Here is a 25,259-nt window from a genome sequence, read left to right on the forward strand (position 1 = left end):
ACAGCCGCCTAGGTGAAGTTTTATTATCACTCCCCACTGTGACACGACATAACCGCGTATCACAAAGCCACACAGTGAACTGCATTTTCGGCTCAACAAACAACATTGGTTCACTGTGGGCATCGGCCTTTAGTAAGCCTTGAGTAAGCCAAGCTACCATTAGTAGCTTTTTTTTTCAAGCTGCGTGCACGCCGCGTCCCTGCAAGGTACCCAGCATCAAATGTTCTTCTTCTTCAATTACTCTACATTTCAACTGGAGCTTGACATTCTTTTCCACTTAGTATTCTATAAGCATTTTCTGAGTTATTTGAAAGCTTTTCTATGCTCGCCGTTGCATGAGTATGTATCTCGACATTGCACTTTTTCTGCAGCAGGTTTGTGCCTTTACTGTAAATGTCGAATAATCGTGAAAAAACGGTATGGTGTGTTGTGAGGGAAAATCACTTTTTAGTCACTTTTTAGTTGGGCTTCCGCTGGTTGGGGTAATCATAAAGGGTTCTATGACACTAACCCGAATGTCACTGCCCCGAATGTCACTACCCCGAACGCCAGTACCCCGAAAGGTCACTACCCCGAATATTCCACTACCCCGAATGACCACTACCCCGAATACCCCACTACCCAGAAAGGCCATTACCCCGAAAATCATATAAATATATTACGCAATAATTTTAATTATTACTTTTGTATATGCTAACAATTATCCTAATATTTGAGCCGGGAATGCTCGGGATAATGCGAAAGTGCGAATGCCAGAGACCAACAAAGAGAATGAAAGCAAATCTGGCTTCACGACCTTCACGAGAAATTTGTGAAAACGTGATGTGACTTTCAGTATAAGCAATTCTTTCTTTTTCTTTAATACATGTCCTGTCTATGGAACGGATATTAATATCTTCAGCAACAATTAATGTTAATGCGCTAAATACAATACACGCACTTACCCGGGACAAAGCGAGAGAGTAAATTACTTTTTTCTTTCAAATTATGCCCTTGCCCGGAATATGATGGGAGAGTAAATGTCACCTTCTTGTAAAGCGCGTGCTTGCCCAGAATAATGCGAAGGAGTGAATGCCTTCTTCTTTTGAAGCACGCATCTGCCTGGAAAAAGGAGGTAGAATTAATGACACCTTCTTTTAAAGCACGCGCTTGCCTGGAATAATGCGAAAGAATGAATTTCTCCTTTTTTTAAAGCACGCATCTGCCCGGAATAAGATGGGAGAGTAAATGACACCCTTTGAAACACGTGCTTGCCCAGAGACCTGCACATAGGATACGTTTGCATTGCATTTGGCACTTTTCATATGGGAAAGCTGTCAAACGCAACGCAAACGAATCTTATGTGCGAGGCTCTTAATGCGAAACAGTGAACACCTCCTCCTTTTAAACACTCATCTGCCCGAACTAATGCAAAAGAGTAAATGACGCCTTCTTTGAAAGCATCCGCTTCTCCGGAATAATGCTTCCTTCTTTAAAACTAATGCTTCCTTCTTTAAAAGCACGCATCTGCCCGGAATAAAGTGAGGAAGTAAATGACACCTTCTTTAAAAGCACGCACTTGCCCGGAATAATGCGAAAGAGTGAATGCCTCCTTCTTTTAAAGCACGCATTTTCCCGGAATAAGGTGGAAGAGTAAATAACTTCTTTAAAGGAACGCATTTGGCCGGGATGCGGCGAAAAAGTAAATGTTTCCTTCTTTTAAACAACTCGGTAGCCCGGAATAAGACGGGTGAGTAAATGACTCATACTTTATTAATTCTGAATATGTTATTTTTGACTGATTAGTTTCTATTTTCAACTTATTATTGAAACGCAATCTAATAAAGTAATAAAGTGAGCAAGAAAGTGAGCACATGTTTTTTTAAATTTTTGACAAATTCGGGGTAATGGTCCTTCGGGGTAATGATAATTACCTTAAGCAGCTGGGTCGAGATTGTAACAATTAAATTCTTCCAATTATTTGAAACACGTTGGATGTTCTATTAGATTCGGTCACACATTTTATAGTAGCTTCGTATTCTGCCCATGATCCCATAGTTGACGTAACAACCAATCAAAATACATACTGAAAGTGCAATGGTTGATACTGCCGTTGGACGCATAAATGTCACATGTTACATTTTACCATTTTTGAGGTTTTGATGTCTAACGTCATAATTCTATACGTATTTTTGAAATATTTTGTCAAAGCTAAGGTTTTATTCTAGAAAACTCGAAAAAAATCTGAAGTCAATTTGTCACATTTGAACAAATGGACGCATACTTGTCACACTGGGATAAATGGACGCATATTTGTCACACTAAAAAAAGAGATATATCAGATATAAGAGATAACTATCACATAAAAAGACACATAGCACTGCGTGATGTGTCCTGAGGACTGTCCAAAAAATGTACCATGCTTTTAGGGTCATCTACAAACCACGTGGATAGTTTAGAAGGGTGGCTGGTAAGTGTACAAGGTCTTTCCCTACTTTCAGAATTTATATGGACGGTTGTTCATGAAAAAAGGGGGAAGGTATTATATTGTCTAAAACCTCTCCAAGTATATCGTGAACGGCCTATTGGGAGAAGGCGATATGAAACTGGGACATAATTAAAACAGACCCGTAAAAAAGTGATAAAGAGGAACCCTTTAGCAAACTCATTATTTTTGTAAAACTTATAGTCATAATCATTGTAACATGTTATGGCGATAAAATTTATTCAAAGTATGAAACAAGTTCAAAGATTAATCAGAAGCTTCTTGCTTCGTCGGAAGATCACTAAAAAGCGATGTTTCCTCTTCGGTAACAATAGGTTGAACCACTTTCATTAGAGAAGTTTTCTTTCCTTCTTCAATTCCTTGAGGAGCATTTTGCCAACGTACATTTGTATCAAAAGAGGACGAATCTTTTAAAACCAACTTAAATTGCATCGTGAAAAACCACTTGAAGTATTCAAGGTCTTTACTGTTGATGATGTTTCCTTTGAACGTTGAAGATGTAGTGCATGTCCTTGTCCGTGGCAAGGAAACTACGCCACTGCCGCTAAGAACCGGTTGGTCAACTTCTTCAAACACGCACTCTTCCGATTCCGCGCCACTGGATTGTCCGTATCGGTTTAAATATTCCATTTCCGGTTCCACTTCTACCGGCAGCGAAAAATCACACCACAGATATATAATCGTCGCTCACGAAATGTAAAAACAAATTAACAACAACTATCTCTCAGTTCACGATGTGACAAATATGCGTACATTTTTCTCCTGGCCAGTGAATTTCGCGGCATAAGTGTCACATTCGGGTTTTGATTGAAAAAAACGTGGAAAAATAGTTGTTTTTGGCAATGTTTGAGTCCGGCCCAACGAATATGAATATTCTTCCATAGTTTATTGCGTTAGAGTCAATAAAAAAGCGAAATTTAGCGATAATAGCATGAATGCATTTTGAAACTTCAAATGCGTTTTTCTCATTTTTCTCGTTTGTAACATGTGACATTTATGCGTCCGACGGCAGGATACGTCAACTATGAAATCATGGGCCGTATTTTACATATACAGTGCGTACCGCAAATCATAGGGCTGTCCCTTGTAGTTTTATCATTATCTTTTCGCCTACCATTGAAATGTCCTCTACGGTAAAGAGTAACTTGAGGCCAATGCTCATACATTCATTTTTTTTTTCTCTACTTTAACATGCAATAAAGCTCGTAATCCGAATAGGCTATTGGGTCGATAAGAAAAAGAAAGGGAGTAGAAGAGTTGTGACGAGATGAACACAATAACGAGGAAAGCAATGTATGACATAATGGAATTATTTAGAGATTTTGTACTCTTGTGCAGTATTGTTAAATGTCACTGGCATTAATTTGTGTACATATTTTTCTGAGAAGCGTTCCTATAACTTCATCCCAGGGGACATTGCTGTAAGACCGATGCCACAGCAAACGCGCATAGAAGAGAAAATTTTTAATTTTTCTGTATAAGTGCGTGATGAGTACTACATATTCGTTTTTGGAAAATGAGGTATACGTCAACTTTTCAGATTACAGCAGCTTAGTTTCAAGATAAAAACATCACCGTCTGTGCTACCAAATGAAGATCGTACTCTGTATGGTATCCATTTTGAAAATGTCCGTTGTTTGACGACAATAAATATAAAAATAACATCCACAGACATGTTTATAAAATGACCTTTCTATTTTTACCTTTCATTACGTGTCTTTGTCATGTTTCTGCTTTGTTATGTGTCAAACAAAATAAGTAAAAATAGACACCCTACGCTTGAAAGATAAATATGCGGTTAATCTGAAGCTAATGAAACATCGAAACACTTGTATATGCTTCTGTGTATTGATTTGGGTCGGCTGAACAAAGTTTAGCACACTCCCCTGACCTACGTATTAATCACGCAAGAATTCTGAGAATGCGTCATCCAGTCTATATGAAACAACATAGCAGCAGTATATAGTCGAGTAGGACAAACTTGGTCACTGCATTTTGAGCACGAACGCATTTTGCTGTATTTCTTTATTTTCGTTCAGTGAGATGGAATTGAATACTGTTTCCCTATATAAATATTAATGCAAAGTTATCTTACACTGATTTTAATTTGGTACCAGAGCTCAACAATTCGCTCGTATTCCTCATATAACGGTGGCGATATTCCGAATCTTAGAGAAATAGATAAAACTTCCATGATTCCTTTTAATTTTAAATGCTTTGATTTATTAATTCCGATTAATCGATAGAAAGCCGGCCGATGTTTCCCGCAAATCGGTGAACACCTTCAAAACGGCAAATGAATAATCTTAGGCATATTTTGTTGAATTCAGATTAAAATAAATTGCAATACGCAAGTAGCGGTTTTCTCGATATTGACCCGTCTCAACTGTTTAGGATTGTACAAATTTTTACAGATTGCCATACCTTAAACAGCCCCAGTGCAATTCGTATATTTGAACAGATAGGTCGGTAATATTAGGGTCGGTGTACCAATCGTCGCCATACTTAAGAATTCATTTTTTTGTTTAATAAATGAAATGCCTGTGGGTGGTGTTGATATGTCAAACGTAAGGTTTCCCTTCCTGCTTTTTAGAACAAATGTCAAAATTCAAAAATGTCAAATTCGTGATAGTCCCCAAAATTGCGTAATGCATAATAGGAACGCATGTACCAGTTATGGCATTATTCTCAATCTTTGTTCCTATTATGCTGATATGATGTGCCACTTGGTGTATAATGCACTACTGCGACAACTTATGCTATAACTACGGCTGATATATCTACCTTATCCTTCCTAGTGCATTGGGGTCTATTTTGGCCCAGAGATGATTTAAAAACGTTGTAGTTTTGTAATCAAATGAGATAGGGCGTTGAAATTTTCTGACTTTTCCTAACTTTTGGAAATGAAAATTTTGGGGTGATAACCAGCTATCAGCGACCTCTAGGAACGCCACAACAAAAAAAGTGACACATTGTGCATTAGCGGGTCAAAAATGACCCAAATTGGTTTCGCTCCCAAAAGTTCATTTTCGAACCGATTCTCAATCTTTTGGAACCAAATTGAAGGTAAGGAATCCACGGATGTCGCTACGGACAGATTTTTGAACTTTGGCCATTCTGGATCCCAGGAATCGATGTTGAAGGAACATAGATTCTTAGGTCAATTTTGGCGTGATTTCTTACCTCTCGAAGGGTGATTTTGGAAATGCTCATTAATTTGCGTAGCAATAATTCTATTAGAATGTAGCCATTGTCCATTTCCATGGATCAACACAATTCCTGGTTATTTCACGGTCCGGTGTCCCTCCGGAAGATCCGGAACATCCGTAGAAGTGGTCAATTCATTGAACTCATCCTAGAAGAGCGCGGTTTTTTTCAAAGCTTTTAATTATCGAACGCTGAGTAACAAATGATTGTGGTGACCCATTTTGATGGACCTGCGTGGCCACCGGAGGTCCTCCAGAGGATCCGGAACATTCGGTGAAGTGGTCAATTCATGGAACTCATCCTAGAAGAGCGCGGTTTTTTCCAAAGCTTTTAATTATCGAACGCTGAGTAACAAATGATTGTGGTGACCCATTTTGATGGACCTGCGTGGCCACCGGAGGTCCTCCAGAGGATCCGGAACATTCGGTGAAGTGGTCAATTCATGGAACTCATCCTAGAAGAATGCAGTTTTCACAAAACTTTTGATTATCGTAATTTGAGTAACAAATGATTGTGTTTACTCATTTTGGTGGAACTGGGTGGCCACCGGAAGTCCTCCAGTAGATCCGGAACGTCCGTAAAAATGGCCAATTAATGAAACTTATCATAAAAGGGTGCGGTTTTTTCCAAAGCTTTTCCTTATAGTACTTTGATTAACAAATGATTGTGGTGACTCAATTTGGTTGACCTGGGTGGCCACCGAAAGTCCTCCAGTAGATCCGGAACGTCCGTAAAAATGGCCAACTCATGAAACTTATTATAAAAAAGTGCGGTTTTTTCCAAAGCTTTTCCTCATAGTACTTTGAGCAACAAATGATTGTGGGGACCTATTTTGGTGGACCCGGGTGGCCACCGGAGGTGCTCCAGAAGATCCGGAACGTCCGTAAAAATTGTCATTCCATGGAACTCATCCTAGAAGTGCGCTTTTTTTCCAAACTTTTCATTATCGTACTTTGAGTAACAAATGATTGTGGTGACCCAATTTGGTGGACCTGGGTGGCCACCGGAGGTCCTCCAGAGGATCCGGAACATTCGGTGAAGTGGTCAATTCATGGAACTCATCCTAGAAGAATGCAGTTTTCACAAAACTTTTGATTATCGTAATTTGAGTAACAAATGATTGTGTTTACTCATTTTGGTGGAACTGGGTGGCCACCGGAAGTCCTCCAGTAGATCCGGAACGTCCGTAAAAATGGCCAACTCATGAAACTTATTATAAAAAAGTGCGGTTTTTCCAAAGCTTTTCCTCATGGTACTTTGATTAACAAATGATTGTGGTGACTCAATTTGGTGGACCTGGGTGACCACCGAAAGTCCTCCAGTAGATCCGGAACGTCCGTAAAAATGGCCAACTCATGAAACTTATTATAAAAAAATGCGTTTTTTTCCAAAGCTTTTCCTCATAGTACTTTGAGCAACAAATGATTGTGGGGACCTATTTTGGTGGACCCGGGTTGCCACCGGAGGTGCTCCAGAAGATCCGGAACGTCCGTAAAAATTGTCATTCCATGGAACTCATCCTAGAAGTGCGCTTTTTCCAAACTTTTCATTATCGTACTTTGAGTAACAAATGATTGTGGTGACCCAATTTGGTGGACCTGGGTGGCCACCGGAGGTCCTCAGAGGATCCGGAACATTCGGTGAAGTGGTCAATTCATGGAACTCATCCTAGAAGAATGCAGTTTTCACAAAACTTTTGATTATCGTAATTTGAGTAACAAATGATTGTGTTTACTCATTTTGGTGGAACTGGGTGGCCACCGGAAGTCCTCCAGTAGATCTGGAACGTCCGTAAAAATGGCCAATTCATGAAACTTATCATAAAAGGGTGCGGTTTTTTCCAAAGCTTTTCCTTATAGTACTTTGATTAACAAATGATTGTGGTGACTCAATTTGGTGGACCTGGGTGAACACCGAAAGTCCTCCAGTAGATCCGGAACGTCCGTAAAAATGGCCAATTCATGAAACTTATTATAAAAAAGTGCGGTTTTTTCCAAAGCTTTTCCTCATAGTACTTTGAGTAACAAATGATTGTGGTGACCCATTTTGGTGGACCTGGGTGGCCACCGGAGGTCCTCCAGTAGATCCGGAACGTCCGTAAAAATGGCCAATTCATGAAACTTATCATAAAAGGGTGCGGTTTTTTCCAAAGCTTTTCCTTATAGTACTTTGATTAACAAATGATTGTGGTGACTCAATTTGGTTGACCTGGGTGGCCACCGAAAGTCCTCCAGTAGATCCGGAACGTCCGTAAAAATGGCCAACTCATGAAACTTATTATAAAAAAGTGCGGTTTTTTCCAAAGCTTTTCCTCATAGTACTTTGGGCAACAAATGATTGTGGGGACCTATTTTGGTGGACCCGGGTGGCCACCGGAGGTGCTCCAGAAGATCCGGAACGTCCGTAAAAATTGTCATTCCATGGAACTCATCCTAGAAGTGCGCTTTTTTTTCCAAACTTTTCATTATCGTACTTTGAGTAACAAATGATTGTGGTGACCCAATTTGGTGGACCTGGGTGGCCACCGGAGGTCCTCCAGAGGATCCGGAACATTCGGTGAAGTGGTCAATTCATGGAACTCATCCTAGAAGAATGCAGTTTTCACAAAACTTTTGATTATCGTAATTTGAGTAACAAATGATTGTGTTTACTCATTTTGGTGGAACTGGGTGGCCACCGGAAGTCCTCCAGTAGATCCGGAACGTCCGTAAAAATGGCCAATTAATGAAACTTATCATAAAAGGGTGCGGTTTTTTCCAAAGCTTTTCCTTATAGTACTTTGATTAACAAATGATTGTGGTGACTCAATTTGGTGGACCTGGGTGGCCACCGAAAGTCCTCCAGTAGATCCGGAACGTCCGTAAAAATGGCCAACTCATGAAACTTATTATAAAAAAGTGCGTTTTTTTCCAAAGCTTTTCCTCATAGTACTTTGAGCAACAAATGATTGTGGGGACCTATTTTGGTGGATCTGGGTTGCCACCGGAGGTGCTCCAGAAGATCCGGAACGTCCGTAAAAATTGTCATTCCATGGAACTCATCCTAGAAGTGCGCTTTTTTTTCCAAACTTTTCATTATCGTACTTTGAGTAACAAATGATTGTGGTGACCCAATTTGGTGGACCTGGGTGGCCACCGGAGGTCCTCCAGAGGATCCGGAACATTCGGTGAAGTGGTCAATTCATGGAACTCATCCTAGAAGAATGCAGTTTTCACAAAACTTTTGATTATCGTAATTTGAGTAACAAATGATTGTGTTTACTCATTTTGGTGGAACTGGGTGGCCACCGGAAGTCCTCCAGTAGATCCGGAACGTCCGTAAAAATGGCCAATTAATGAAACTTATCATAAAAGGGTGCGGTTTTTCCAAAGCTTTTCCTTATAGTACTTTGATTAACAAATGATTGTGGTGACTCAATTTGGTGGACCTGGGTGAACACCGAAAGTCCTCCAGTAGATCCGGAACGTCCGTAAAAATGGCCAACTCATGAAACTTATTATAAAAAAGTGCGGTTTTTTCCAAAGCTTTTCCTCATAGTACTTTGAGTAACAAATTATTGTGGTGACCCATTTTGGTGGACCTGGGTGGCCACCGGAGGTCCTCCAGTAGATCCGGAACGTCCGTAAAAATGGCCAATTCATGAAACTTATCATAAAAGGGTGCGGTTTTTTCCAAAGCTTTTCCTTATAGTACTTTGAGTAACAAATGATTGTGGTTACTCAATTTGGTGGACCTGGGTGGCCACCGAAAGTCCTCCAGTAGATCCGGAACGTCCGTAAAAATGGCTAACTCATGAAACTTATTATAAAAAAGTGCGGTTTTTTCCAAAGCTTTTCCTTATAGTACTTTGAGTAACAAATGATTGTGGGGACCTATTTTGGTGGACATGGGCGGCCACCGGAGGTGCTCCAGAAGATCCGGAACGTCCGTAAAAATTGTCAATTCATGGAACTCATCCTAGAAGTGCGCTTTTTCCAAACTTTTGATTGTCGTAATTTGAGTAACAAATGATTGTGGTTACTCATTTTGGTGGAACTGGGTGGCCACCGGAGGTCCTCCAGAGGATCCGGAACATTCGGTGAAGTGGTCAATTCATGGAACTCATCCTAGAAGAATGCAGTTTTCACAAAACTTTTGATTATCGTAATTTGAGTAACAAATGATTGTGTTTACTCATTTTGGTGGAACTGGGTGGCCACCGGAAGTCCTCCAGTAGATCTGGAACGTCCGTAAAATGGCCAATTAATGAAACTTATCATAAAAGGGTGCGGTTTTTCCAAAGCTTTTCCTTATAGTACTTTGATTAACAAATGATTGTGGTGACTCAATTTGGTGGACCTGGGTGACCACCGAAAGTCCTCCAGTAGATCCGGAACGTCCGTAAAATGGCCAACTCATGAAACTTATTATGAAAAAGTGCGGGTTTTCCAAAGCTTTTCCTCATAGTACTTTGAGTAACAAATTATTGTGGTGACCCATTTTGGTGGACCTGGGTGGCCACCGGAGGTCCTCCAGTAGATCCGGAACGTCCGTAAAAATGGCCAATTCATGAAACTTATCATAAAAGGGTGCGGTTTTTCCAAAGCTTTTCCTCATAGTACTTTGAGTAACAAATGATTGTGGTGACCCATTTTGGTGGACCTGGGTGGCCACCGGAGGTTCTCCAGTAGATCCGGAACGTCCGTAAAAATGGCCAATTCATGAAAATCATCATAAAAGGGTGCGGTTTTTTCCAAAGCTTTTCCTTATAGTACTTTGAGTAACAAATGATTGTGGGGACCTATTTTGGTGGACCTGGGCGGCCACCGGAGGTGCTCCAGAAGATCCGGAACGTCCGTAAAAATTGTCAATTCATGGAACTCATCCTAGAAGTGCGCTTTTTTTCCAAAGCTTTTCATTATCGTACTTTGAGTAACAAATGATTGTGGTGACCCAATTTGGTGAACCTGGGTGGCTACCGGAGGTCCTCCAATAGATCCGGAACGTCCGTAAAAATTGCCAATTCATGAAACTTATCATAAAAGGGTGCGGTTTTTTCCAAAGCTTTTCCTCATAGTACTTTGTCGAAAGGACATTTGGTCGAAGGAACATTCAGTCGAATGGACATTTGAACGAAAGGACATTTAGTCGAATGGACATTTAGTCGAAAGGAGATTTTGACATTTCTGGTTAAATAATCCATAAGATACATGAATAAACTGGTTGGAGGAATTCAGTGGACATGAGGAATTTCAATCAGCAGCTGAAGAAACGAATAAGGAAGCCAATGAGGATTTTTCATCTGATCTAACAGAAACTTCTGGAGACCTGGTGGATTATTGAAAAATTGAAAACCTTCCGAAGTAGCAAAATATATACTGCCGCTAACCGCAAGTCGAGCACATCTGTATATGGGGCTCGATGTGCTTCGGCACATGGTCTGAAACCAATGATATCAATGTTATTTTGCTAATACTTCATCGCAGTCGGCTTTGGAACATTTCGTTGATTGACATTTTGTCGAATGGAAATGGTTTTTTATTCTTTTCATTGATACTCTTTCTTCCACTCAATATGTATACAATAATTAGTTCAGTATAAAATGGTCTTTGAACCATAATTCGTTAGTTATTGGCCGAAAACTTAATTTCGACCAAATGGTCATATGACCTAATCTGCCATCACACGCATATTCGTCCAATATTTGCTGGAATTTCCGATGTACATGGGACAGTTATGCGTGTAACGGTAGTGGCCATCCACAAAGTACGTCACGCTCCTAGGGGGGAGGGGGGGTTCCGAACAGCGTGACTACTCATACAAAAATTTTAGAGGCCTAATACAAAAAGTGTGACAAAGGGGGGAGGGGGGGGGTCGAAAATCGTCAATTTTTGGGTGACGTACTTCATGGATGTTCCCTAATGTCTATTCGGCGTCATGTGTAATGACGAAACATCATTCGACTACACTTCTTTTGACCAGGTGGTATAGATTCAATGTAGTCGGTTAGAGGGGTTCGCGGAAGTCAATATCCAGTCAAGAATAATATCGCAATATTCACCGTTTTCGTATTATTTATTCTTTTTATCAGCCCATCATTCTTTGGACAATATTGGAAAAATAATTATATGACTTTTAGGAATACCGCAATAAATCATTTATTTTTTTGATTGTTATTGGCTTAAGTTCTTTTTTTCAAATATCCATTCGACGGAACGTCATTAGACTGAATGTACCAAGATTATCAATTCGAAAATCCACTTTCGACCAAACGTCATATAATCAAATGTACGAAGATTCTTTCAGAAAACTGGTTTCGACTAAATGTCAATTCGACGTAGTGTCCTTTCGACCAAACGTCAATCGATCAAATGTCCTACGTCTCTAGTGGATTAAAAATTCATTTTCGACTAAATGTCCCTTCGATCAAACGTCCATTCGACGTAATGTCCTTTCGACCAAATGTCATTCGACTAAATGTTATTCGACGAAATGTCTTTCGACGAAATGGTATAGATTCATGGAATTCATCCTAGAAGTGCGCGTTTTTTTCCAAAGCTTTTCATTATCGTACTTTGAGTAACAAATGATTGTGGTGACCCAATTTGGTGAACCTGGGTGGCCACCGGAGGTCCTCCAGTAGATCCGGAACGTCCGTAAAAATGGTCAATTCATAAAACTTATCATAAAAGGGTGCGGTTTTTTCCAAAGCTTTTCATTATCGAAAACTGAGTAACAAATGATTATGGTGACCCAGTGTGATGGACCTGAGTGGCCACCGGAGTTCCTCCAGAAGATCTGGAACATCCGTAGAATTGGTCAATTCATAAAACTCACCATGAAATAGCTGAATCACCGAACGCTGAGTAATAAATGATTATGATGACCCTTTTTGAAGGACCTGGGTGGCTACCGAGGTCTTCCGGAAGATTTGGAACGTCCGTTAAAGTGGTCAATTCGTGGTGAATGGTGAATATCGATCATGGAAGCAAATTATGCCATACTTGAAAATTTTTTCTGGGTTAATGTGATTGTCCTTTAAAAAAAATAGTGTCATCTTATTTTTTATGAATTGACTATAATTACAGATTTTTTGATCTTGCGGAGTTTCATTCGTGACTACACACGTTCCTGAGAATGGGTTACAACGATCATCCATTACTCAGGATATGAAAATAGGAAAACTATGACAAGTTTCATGAATTGACCGATTTTACAGATGATCTGAATGTACCTGAAGACATACAGTGGGCAATCCATGTGAATTGGTTACGATCATTGGTTTCTAAAATTAGGAAAATAAAAAGGTTTAGAAGAATAGTGTGCTTCATCTTCTTTTTCTATGGAAAACACGCCATTTCTAAGGTGGGTTTTATGAATTGATGATTTTTTTTACGTGTGATACGGACATTCCGAATGGCCTTTAGTTGCTACTCACATCCGTGAGAAAAGGTCACGGCAATAATTTCATGTTCAGAGTACGACAAGGAAATTTAAAAAACAATCATTCGCTACTCAAAGTACTATGAGGAAAAGCTTTGGAAAAAACCGCGCTCTTCTATGATGTATTTCATGAATTGACCACTTTTACGGACGTTCCGGATCTTCTGAAGGACCTTTGGCCATACAGGTCCATCCAAATGGGTCACCACAATCATTTGTTACTTGTAGTTCGATAATGAAAAGCTTTGGAAAAAACCGCGCTATTATATGATAAGTTTCATTAATTGACCATTTTTACGGATGTTCCGGATCTTCCGGAAAACTCCGGTGGCCACCCAGTTCCACCAAAATGAGTAACCACAATCATTTGTTACTCAAATTACGACAATCAAAAGTTTTGTGAAAACTGCATTCTTCTAGGATGAGTTCCATGAATTGACCACTTCACCGAATGTTCCGGATCCTCTGGAGGACCTCCGGTGGCCACGCAGGTCCATCAAAATGGGTCACCACAATCAATGACGCAATGAGAAAACAGAACTGTGCAATAAAAATCCTATTCGACTAAATGCTGATGTCATATTAGAAATTTGGAGACAGTACTCGTCGATAGCAAATCCTTCCGCACGCGATGGCATATGAGCAAGTCAAACCACCTTCCTTTTGCCAGTGGAGATATATCAGCTTCCACACTGATATTCTTCCTCCCCTTCATACAGGAGCTTGGCAGAAGGAAGGTCGTGTGATATGTGCCATCACAAATATTGCCCTCCGCTCGCTTTCAAATCGACTTCTATGAAAACATTCTTCATGCCTGCCGTATCCAAACGGAACTATCAGTTATATACTTTCGCCTTTAAAGCTATCATGAACATGTACGTCCAAGTTTGGAAGATGATATTAGCATTTCCATATCATTCACAATCATTTGTTACTCAGCGTTTGATAATTAAAAGCTTTGGAAAAAACCGCGCTCTTCTAGGATGAGTTCCATGAATTGACCACTTCACCGAATGTTCCGGATCCTCTGGAGGACCTCCGGTGGCCACGCAGGTCCATCAAAATGGGTCACCACAATCATTTGTTACTCAGCGTTCGATAATTAAAAGCTTTGAAAAAACCGCGCTCTTCTAGGATGAGTTCAATGAATTGACCACTTCTACGGATGTTCCGGATCTTCCGGAGGGACACCGGACCGTGAAATAACCAGGAATTGTGTTGATCCATGGAAATGGACAATGGCTACATTCTAATAGAATTATTGCTACGCAAATTAATGAGCATTTCCAAAATCACCCTTCGAGAGGCAAGAAATCACGCCAAAATTGACCTAAGAATCTATGTTCCTTCAACATCGATTCCTGGGATCCAGAATGGCCAAAGTGCAAAAATCTGTCCGTAGCGACATCCGTGGATTCCTTACCTTCAATTTGGTTCCAAAAGATTGAGAATCGGTTCGAAAATGAACTTTTGGGAGCGAAACCAATTTGGGTCATTTTTGACCCGCTAATGCACAATGTGTAACTTTTTTTTAATGCACTAGGAAGGTTATAGTAATATAAACTTATTGAGTCCGTATATTTTTGACACTTAGCCCGGTTGTTTTTGATTGACAGAAAAATGGTCACTCTCATTCACGACAATTTTTTTTGTTCTCTTGTTTCGCAGTGCTGTCCAAAATCTTGATTCCCAGCCATTAAATCAGGTTCAAATATTTATTCGCTGCAGAAAAGAAATCTGATTTTAGTAGGAATTTGGCTTTTGTTCTAGTGTGTTCTATTCTCAGGTCGCATGTGCAAAATAGAGTCGCTCTTTGGTTCCTTTTTGACGTAGAATACGTCTTTCGGGAAAACATAGGGGGGTCATTCTGCAGAATCAAATTTGAGACCATCACGAAAAGTGGTCAGGAAGTATGGGCTAATAACTCAACCATCATCCAACCGATTTTGATGGTTTTTGTATCAATCGATGGATAAACTCTTTAAGATTTTGAATAACAATTAATAACAATTGAATAAAGGCGCTAAACTACTGAAAAATTGGATTTCGTCAGGCACTGTTGAAAACTTGTAATACACAGTTAATTACCAAATTAATCAAATTCGAAAAATGATTAAAGGCAAGAAACCTATAATTACTGTTCTGAGTCGCTGCACTCTAATACGTAATTCTACGTTGATTTTGCGGTCGTGTCTCTGATACAACCTTCTACTTTTTTTTTCGATTAGTACCAAAGTATATCAAACATGCATTTCTTGACGGATATCTAAAGACAATAGCTTTGTCTAGCGTATTGAAGTGAAAATGTAGCAAAAAATGCAGAATTAGCCTTTCTTTTAGCGAAAGAGAGCATCTCTTTTGCACATACGACCTATTCTCCAAGCAATATAGATACATGCCCGTTTCTTTTGGAAAATTATATAAAAAAAAGGTCTGGAGTCTCTTTTTACGCGATTTGTTCTGGCTTGTTTTTAGCATTTGGGTTAAATGAAATGGTTGAACCCACAAAAAAACGACGAAAAATCAGGTAGTATTTAAAATGCTGTGGGAATTGAGGTGGGTCGAGAAATTGATGAAATTCATCCGTGTAAAAAGCGACCCCAGTGTATTGTAATGAATCAATTAGGAAAATAGGATGATATTGAAAGATTGTCATTCTTGCCCACTAAACCTTAGATGTGCTTAGATTGTAGATCGAATGAAACGATTTCAGAAATATTTTCTTTCTACTTGTTATAGGGGGAAAGACGGCTTTGGCAGGTTTTGTTCTATTATTGGCAGGGGGGTTTTTGTCGACCAAATTTCATGAAATTTTCCCACAATATTCTTTGATATGCAAAGAATGTTTAGGCCAAATTTGAGCCTAGTCAGTCATAAAAAAACCCCTGCCAATAATAGAACAAAACCTGCCAAAGCCGTCATTCCCCTATCTGTATTCTTGCTCAGATGTGTGAAATAAATATACTGGCTTAACTGTGATTCACAAACAAGTTTAATTTTTGATTCCTCCTCTTCCTCTTACAGTTATGACATGGTGCACTTTGGACATGCAAATTCGCTCCGTCAGGCAAAAGCACTCGGTCACAAATTGATCGTTGGGATCCACAACGATGCAGACATTTCGAAAAATAAAGGTCCTCCCGTGTTCACCCAGGAAGAAAGGTAAGACCACGCTTGATGAGTTCATCGAATTGTGTATAATACATACCTGGAACTACAAAATTTTCCCACAGATAGATACTAGGAACTTCTTATACATTAAATATGTTATCTTATCTGCCATGTTTGTTTTGCCCTTATTCATAGGATGTTCTATCAATTAAATAGCTAGGAAACCCCAATGCAATTAAATGATAATACCTATGTAGTTAACGCAGTCATATATTTCAAGTGGTTGAATGAAGCGGGATAGTCATAATTTACAAACTTATGACTAGTTAATATATTTCATCCAAAATATCCCCAAAAGAAATGCTATCAAGAATGTCGAAATATGTTATAGGTACATGCTCGTAAACTGAATATAACGCAGGAACTAGGTCGCTCGAATATTGCCTAATCGATACAACGTTCACGATTGTCAGATCGTTTCTAACAATTTCAATTCCGCACCGACATATTCGTGAAATGGTGAAGAGGTTAATGACATTCAAATGATGTCCGCGCTCAATCGTCATACAAGCAAGCCGATCGTACGATTTCTAGTCGTGCTTCATCGAGGCCGGAACGAGTACGTACGAGCGAAATAAGTTCCAAGCGAAACTTGTTCTGTTTTGCTTTGAAAGAGGCTAATGGCCACTTAGCGGCGAGCGTCGTTGGTGCAACGTGCGAGACTGCAAGAATTTAACTAATTCCACGGTGCCAAAGCCATAGAGCAAAAACCCGGTGCCAGAGCTGATAACGAACCCAAACAATACAGAATAAAGGCATCACCACGCCACTCGTAAAGCTCGTAATGTAAATGTAGCAATAGTAAAATGTGCCTCTAATGAACTTTGTAACAGAATCGAATGATTTGCGCGCGCAACATTTGCGCTCTTTATGATCCGATTGAACCCATCGAGGTGCTCTTATCGAAGATCCGTGTTATTGCTGGAGCTCGAGTTGAACTGAATGAAATACGAGGCGAGGTCTTGCGTTATCGCTGGGAAGCCGGCTGCCGGGCCGAACCCAAGCAGATAGGAACTAGACCGCGTGGATTGGACGACGTCAAATTGATAATAATACGTTACAGACGTAATAATCGCATGTTTTCTGCTTGGCTCGATATTGGTACAATGCAATGTGGTATGATCGAGATCAATGGTCCTTATCTTTGTAGAGTCTGGCCAGGGGTTGTGTGTACTTCTGATTCGGACCGGCAAAAATGACCTTGCAATATTCAAAAAAGTAATCCGATTAGATTAGATAGATATGTAATACAGTAATATCCCGATTTTATCATCCCCCCTTCTGGTGAATTTTAGGGTTGTAAAATCGGAGAGTGATAAAAACGGGTCAATACTGTTTGTATTTGTAGTCTGAAGTAGTGATGAGCCGGTAGTGGATGAGAACCTTTATTACACTTTTTTATTCTTCTGAAATATAATTCAAGAAAAAAAGGATATATAACCAAAAAGAATATAGGTTTAAAATGAAGAATCCAAAATATTCAAAAAGTAAGAAATAGGGGAACTGTTCGTTTTTCATCTCACTGAACATATATTCATCTCATCGCAAAACAAAGAAATACAGCACCAATCTCGTCGCTTCTTTTTGCCACGCGTGCTCACTGGTGAGATAAAAAAAACACAAAAATAAGAAACAAACCAAATTCTATTTCATTACTTTGCTTTTGATGGGATGGAAAAAGGAGCTATGGGATGAAGTGCCGAACCGTTCCCCTACTTGGTAGAATAACAAGGCCTCATTTTTTTTACAATTGTTCGATATGGAAATACTTGCATAGGTACTACATTTTTTGTACATTTGTACATTATTCAACGCATATTTGCTATCATCGAATTAATCAAAAATTACAACTACCGAGTCAAGATTCCCTGAAGATGTCTTTGTATACTTCTTCTTCTTCTCATTGACATTACATCCCCCACTGGGACATTACCCCTTGGCTGCTTAGTGTGGATTCAGCACTTCCACAGTTATTAACCGCTAAGTTTTTTAAGCCAAGTTATCATTTTTGCGTTCGTATATCATGAGGCTAACACGATGATACTTTTATGCCCAGGGAAGTCGAGACAATTTCCAAATCGAAAATTGCCTAGACCGGCATCGAGAATCGAACCCAGCAATCCTCAGCATGATCTTGCTTTATAGCCGAGCATCTTACCGCTAGGCTTCATAGGTCTTTGTATACATAAGGTTTCAAATCAATCAAACAGCTTCATCCCTGCCCTTTGGTTCAGAAAGGGTAAGGGCGCGTTCTGCCAACTTGGTCGAGGCAGATTTCAAGTGTGAACAAGTTACTACATGGACGTTCTAAAGTGCCTGAATGAAATGTGTAGCTTGTGAGGAGCCCTTGAAGATGTGATGTTGGATCAGTATCTTGATATTAATCAGAATTTATAATGTAAATTATTGTAATTTTTTTTAATAACACTACTTTATTCCGTTACGTATTTAGTATACTTGTGTTTTAACTTATCAGTATTTTTACTTGATTCGCGATCCTAATTAAAAACTCCGATATAATAATATTCATAGTTTATCGCGTGTAGTCTGAACGTTTTGTTTAAAATTACAAGACCTAATAATGATCCATAATTTGCATCCGCTGAACCATTCTGAACGGCCGTATTGAGAATATCACCTATAACATCTTCTCTGCTTAAATAACAGACGCAAGACGCCTGGATTATCTGATTTTCCTCAATCTCTGGTGCTTGGCTTCCCGGTGGAACTTATATTGAGTATCCTTCGGAAAGAATCTGTGCCCGGGATGGGGGAGTCAATTAAGGCAACATTCGTTTGAACAGTGACTTGTCTTTGTGGGCAAGGACTCGTGCTCGAGCGTCGATTTCGGGAGTCTAGTGGCGCTCTCGCGCGGACCAGCACTATCAACAGGTAGCAGAGACCCTCGCGTGCGTGTTGATGGTGTTGGTTTGCATGGGAGAGCTGTTGGATTCGTCGGGTCGTCGTTTGGGTCTTTATTTGCAGCAGCGTATGGGTAGTTTTGAGACTTTGGTCTTGAAATGATATTCTCAAGCATTTTTCTTACATTATTTCTCCCTCCCCTCGGATATGTTATCTTGCCGCGATGGTTGGGCTTACGCCATTAGCACTGATATGGCAACCAAAGACATATCCTGTCGTGGTGATATCACATGTTGACTATTTTTTGTTTAATGCCGCGTCACATATAATACGGCATTGATGCACTGATTTTACGCATGTGCATGTGATTCAACGGACATCGTATCTTGGAGCCTTGAATGGTGGTGCAGACAGGTAGAGGTCCTTTTCATCAGTGATAATGATCTCTGCTATGCGGCAATACTTTTCTGAAGCGCTCCCTGATGATGATGAGTCGTAGCCACGCTTAAACATAGCTAGGTAGGAATTAACCAGTAGAAAATACCATCAAGACATTAATAGGGAATTGACTCTTGGAATCACTGAAGTTTTATCGAAACTAGGAACGTGGCACCTTTTTATTTTGTTATGTCTCACTTTAACGAGCCATAATTAAATATACCACAAATTAAAACGATGGTATGCAAACAATCTTACATTGGCTTCATTCTCGATATTTTTTCTAATAGATAGGGAATAGGCGTGATGAAGCTGTACTTTGCCACCGAAAAGTGAATCCTATAGCTGACCACGACCCATAAAATTACAGTAATGCTACGCTTGTATGTAAGGCTTTGAGACTATTAGACAACTTAAAGACCATTTCTTCACGTTTGTAACTTTTAAGCGGTGCTTACTTATACGCTTGAACTAGGATACCTTTAGCAACCTTTAGCAATCCCCATACCTTTAGTGACCTTTAGCGATAGAGACAATGAACTGACATCAAAACGTAACATAATCTACAATGAGTATAGAATTGAACTGAATAACGTAGGAAACATAAGATAACTAAGACAGACTGAGTAATAATGACACAGTGCGAAACATTCGAAATAACTATGACTAGATTAACAATAGATCCATAGACATAAAAATCTACCAGCCTATCCTTCCTAAGCCTATCAAAAATTCGAAGCTCAAAAAATGTCTGTAAAATTATTACCTGTTGAATCTTATTCGGAGGCGATTTCGAAGCTTTTGAAGACCAACAGGCCCATAGCAACAGTATTCGGTGTTGTTAAGTTGAGAATTTTTGATGATTGCTGGGCGCACGGTTCTGAAGTGTGGCCTGGTAAATAGACTAAATAGATTCCAAAATAAATTTTAAACGAGTCATATTTATCAAAATCTAGTGCGTTATTATTGTTTCAAAATGCATTTCTATTCGAGTTTTCTCTCTTTGTCATCATATCTACAATAAGACTGACTCTCGCGATAGATTATAAGCTTATTATTTGTTAAGCTTCATTTGTTTGATGGAAACTGCTAATTTAGAAAAAAAAAAATGACTGACTAGTTTTTGTTTGCGTTAACATTGTAGTAGGGATAGTAGTGATGATTGCTGATCTCGATGAAATTGTGAAAAAAATGGTTGTTGATATGAATATGGTGATGTTGTGTGGTTATGCAAGTGTTAGTGAAAGGTTAATACACAAGTTGGTATTGGTGGTATAGACATAGTGACAGAAGAAGCTAGGTAAAAGATAAAGTTGATTTAAATGGGATGGGAACATGGTCGTAGTGAGTATGAAGAATGAAATGCAATATTGAGTGAGGTGCTAGAAGTGGGAATCATTTTATAATTATACTAGAAATAATGTAAAATATTCGGTACATGTCCAATGAAAGCTAGTAGAAATGTCGGTTCTTATATGATATATAACAGCGCTGTTTTGAAGATCGATTCATTGTGTGTGTGTTCATGACTGTAAATAAGATATTTGTGATGACAGGGATAATAGTAATTATGATAGTGATGGTGGTGAAAACGATAATAAGTGATGCTACCGGGATTATTTTATAGAAAACTATTTGAATTAGAGCTAAAATTAGAGTTATTTGAATCAGGCCTTAACAGTGACCATTTGAGCAACGTAGCTTAGAAACGTCTGTTAATGATCAAAAATAGAGGCTCGTAGAAGCAAATTTAATTACCGGATCAACAGGAATAGACCTAGTGTTAAGGTGATTATAGAATGAAGCCAGAAATCGGCCATTTTGTAAACCACGTGCTTTTCCAATATTTTTTTCAAGCGCACGAGATGAAAGAACAATAACGCGTATGGGGCTGAAATAATGGTAGATCGATTGCTTAGTTATGCTGAACAATCATAATTTGAGTTTCGGCACTGTACGAAAACTATTCCGCCAGATTTGGGCTTTTTGAAATGTATGTAGATAAACGTGTGGTGAATTTGAAATTCACCACGGGCTTCATTCTATAATCACCTTAAGTTGGAGTGATGAGTGATAGTTATAATGGTGAAAACGGTGATCAGTTATGTTATTGAAGGGGACTATTTAATAAAACTATTTGGATCAGGCCTAAAACAGTGACCATTTGAGCAACGTGGCTTAGGAACGTCTGTTATTGATCTAAAGTAGAGGCTCATAGAAGCAAATTTAATTACCGTGGGGAATAACAAGGATGGACCCGGAGTAGAGTTTGAGTCGAGAGACTGCCAACGGGTTACATGGAAAAAAAAAAAAAAAAAAAAAAAAATCAATCAAACAGCTTCACAAAATGCAGTTTTCTTTGATCATTGACAGCTTTGAAGATTCAAGTCATTGGGTTTGAAAACAGTCTTTGATTGATAATCGAATCTAATGAATAGGCGGACCATCAAGAGCAAATTATTGTCGTTTTATACTTTCAGGTGATGATGCTAATATTAACCGTTATTTAAAAAAATGGTTGGGCATTCATCATTGCGCATAATAATGATATTTTGCAGTATTTTTATTTATGGATGTGCAACATTCATTGCGCTAATATTTCACCGGTTGGTGATGGCGAAGACAAGATGTTCAATTTCTTTAGAGGGTATTCTTAGTTTCTATTTGGAATTTAATCAAGAAAGTTTCTACGATAACAATAACATAACATATTAATCGTAGATTACAAAAAATGAGATAACCTACTCTATATAAAGCACACAGAAACATATAAAATAAACATTGTTTATTTTCGCTTCTAGATACAAAATGGTCCGAGGCATCAAATGGGTAGACGAAGTCGTGGAAAATGCCCCATATGTGACTACACTAGAAACACTGGATAAATACGACTGCGATTTTTGTGTGCATGGCGGTAAGTAGAATGAGACAGCTTTAGGGCGAGGCATTGAAAAACATGTAGTGCTTATTTGTGAACATTTACTACTGAATCGCAGAGTATAATGATTCTGGTTTCTCAAAAAAATGTTAGCTGCCAATGTTGCTGCTATATATGAAAATGTGTGGCATGAATCTAAGACCATGTTCTTAGTTCATGCACAGTATTATGCAATTTTCTGTGCGGTATTAGGAATCTTCTTCTGAATGTACGCTGTATTAGGCATACTATTCACAAGTCAAATGTCGAACACTATTTTGTCATCATTTTTTATGAGTTGAAGTACAAAACTTATTTTTTCCTTCAAATGTGCTAATATTCATTATTGCGACATAGTTTTCAAGGGTGATTTCTGAAAAAATAATTTTATGTAGCGAATTTATTGCAAATATTACCAAAAAGTAGCCACTGTTGGATAATAAAATCTTTTGTTTACTTATGTTGTTTTCTTCGTCTCACTGCAAGAACATGTAGCGGTCGGTGGGAGAACAGAATTGAAATATTTTTAGTGTACCAAACCAAAAAAGTTCGTTTTCGATTGTTTTTAGTGAAAAACATTCAATGACAACAATATTTTGTAATTCTATCGAATTTTTAGTTGTACGGTATCTAATAAATTTAAAAAAATCATGATGCCCGAAATTAGGCACATTATGGTATTCGTAATCAATTTTTTCATGCTTATTTTTTACAGATGATATAACCCTCACAGCCGAAGGCATTGACACATACCATTTAGTCAAAAGTGCAAAACGCTACAAGTAAGCGCAAACCTAGAGTATTTTAGGACCACTGCATACTTATAACGTGTGTTTCAATTTTTTTCTTCTAGAGAAGTGTCACGAACTGCTGGTGTCTCTACCACGGACTTAGTTGGGAGAATGTTGCTGATGACGCGGAATCATTTCAAACAAGGTGACCAAGAGTATAGCGTCGAGAAAGATGGTAAATATTTTCGTTTACTGTTTCACTTTTTGAGTAATTTCTTCTGTACCTGTTGTCAGCTTTTGTCTAAATTTCCCTTTTTCTGATGCGCTATACTTTCCAATAATCAAAACTAATTATACTTATTCGATGATCAACGCAAGTAACCCATTTCTCGCTCATTTACTAACGTTCGTAGCATAGAAAAACAATCGTAACATTAGACCAGCTTTTGGTTTGCAATGAATCATATAAAAACTTAAATTCATTCACCTAATAGTATATTTGCATTTCGTTTAATTACTTTGTGGTTTGAAAAACTATTTTCGTCATAACTATTGCAAGCAACAGCTATTTTAAATAATATTCTAAGGCAAATGGCTTCTACAGACCTGGTAAAGCTTCTAAAAACCCAAGAAAAAGAAGAAGAAAATATATTGAATGGTGGTAAAGTAGACTTTGATCCTCGTTGAATGAAACTCATTGCACTTGACAAGTCTCGTTGGATAAACGTATTAATCACAAGTTAGAGGTGTCTTACGAAAACCGGAAAGCACATAAGACGGAATACCAAAGACAGAATAAATAAAGACGAAACGACACGAACGGTAGGCGGTCGGACGTCTGATCTGCTGGTTCAAATGTCCTTCTTCCTGCATTACATCCCCCACTGAGACATTGCCGATTCGCTGCTTAGTGTTCATTACTTCTACAGTTATTAACCGCGAGGTTTCCTAAGTCTAGTTACCATTTAGCATTCGTGTATCATGAGGCTAACACGATAATACTTTTATGCCTAGAAGTCGAGACAATTTCCAAACCGCTTTATAGCCGCGTATCTTACCGCTAGGCTAAGAAAGACCTCTTCAAAATTTCCTCCTAAAATAAAACAGCCTAATGCAATTATGCCTTTCTCTTCCATAAGATTATTTAGTGTCAACAGGCAGGGCATATACATTAGAGTGGGGCGCAATTGTATGGAAGAACGAAATCACGTGAGATCAAGGGTTTTCTAAATCGTTTTGAAATCAACTTGGCAAAATATGGGCTCGATTAGTTGCGTCCTCGCTTTCCATTTTAAATTTATATGGAGATTGGTATGGAAAAACGTTTTTTTTTTACATTTTTGCTCTTAGCGGCTTCAATTTATCGTCAATCCCGTGACTCAATACGTTAGCATATAGTCTGAAAGATGCCGAAAGACTTTGCCAAAGAAGGTACATTACTGGAAGGTTGTTCCAGCAACGTACCTTCTTCAGCAAAGTTTTTAGGCATCCTTTCATATACCATTCACGGCAATGTGTCGCTTGGTTTACTATAAACTGAAACCTGCAAAAATATACGTTTTCCTATACTAATTTCCATACAAACTTTAAACGCGATGCGGAAAGCGAGGAAGCAACCAATCGGGCCATAATTCTGCACAGTTGTTTGGGACCCAGAATGATTTCGAAAAATCATTGATTTGAAAAAATGACCATGACGCCTCACTCTAATATACACAACACCCAGTGAACCACTGAAAAAATGCCGCTGACCGTACGGCCGAGAAGCTCACAACCTTCCGTAGCCCAGACCTTTTGTAGCTCAGCAATAAGGTTCTTCTTCTTCTTCTTATTGGCATTACATCCCCACACTGGGACAGAGCCGCCTCGCAGCTTAGTGTTCATTAAGCACTTCTACAGTTATTAACTGCGAGGTTTCTAAGCCAGGTTACCATTTTTGCATTCGTATATCATGAGGCTAACACGATGATACTTTTATGCCCAGGGAAGTCGAGACAATTTCCAATCCGAAAATTGCCTAGACCGA

The 25,259-nt window shown here is 38.9% G+C and overlaps 1 protein-coding gene and 1 long non-coding RNA gene across 4 annotated transcripts in view; both read left to right on the forward strand.

The window, feature by feature from the left end:
- LOC134213126 (ethanolamine-phosphate cytidylyltransferase) overlaps window positions 1-25,259 on the forward strand; it is a 33,217-nt gene that overhangs the window by 5,181 nt on the left and 2,777 nt on the right. For 2 of the 3 annotated variants that reach the window (XM_062691753.1, XM_062691754.1), the window contains exons 2-5: window positions 16,139-16,276; window positions 22,387-22,499; window positions 23,218-23,284; window positions 23,356-23,468. In XM_062691753.1, coding sequence (XP_062547737.1) covers window positions 16,139-16,276; window positions 22,387-22,499; window positions 23,218-23,284; window positions 23,356-23,468 — 431 coding nt within the window. The remainder of the gene's footprint in view (window positions 1-16,138; window positions 16,277-22,386; window positions 22,500-23,217; window positions 23,285-23,355; window positions 23,469-25,259) is intronic. The other variant, XM_062691755.1, reaches the window with a different exon arrangement.
- LOC134213127 (uncharacterized) lies at window positions 20,335-21,920 on the forward strand. Its single transcript, XR_009979408.1, has 2 exons — window positions 20,335-21,373; window positions 21,644-21,920. It is a non-coding gene; the product is annotated as an uncharacterized LOC134213127 (long non-coding RNA).

This window comes from Armigeres subalbatus, chromosome 2 (assembly GCF_024139115.2).
Source record: "Armigeres subalbatus isolate Guangzhou_Male chromosome 2, GZ_Asu_2, whole genome shotgun sequence".
Lineage (NCBI taxonomy): Eukaryota > Metazoa > Arthropoda > Insecta > Diptera > Culicidae > Armigeres > Armigeres subalbatus.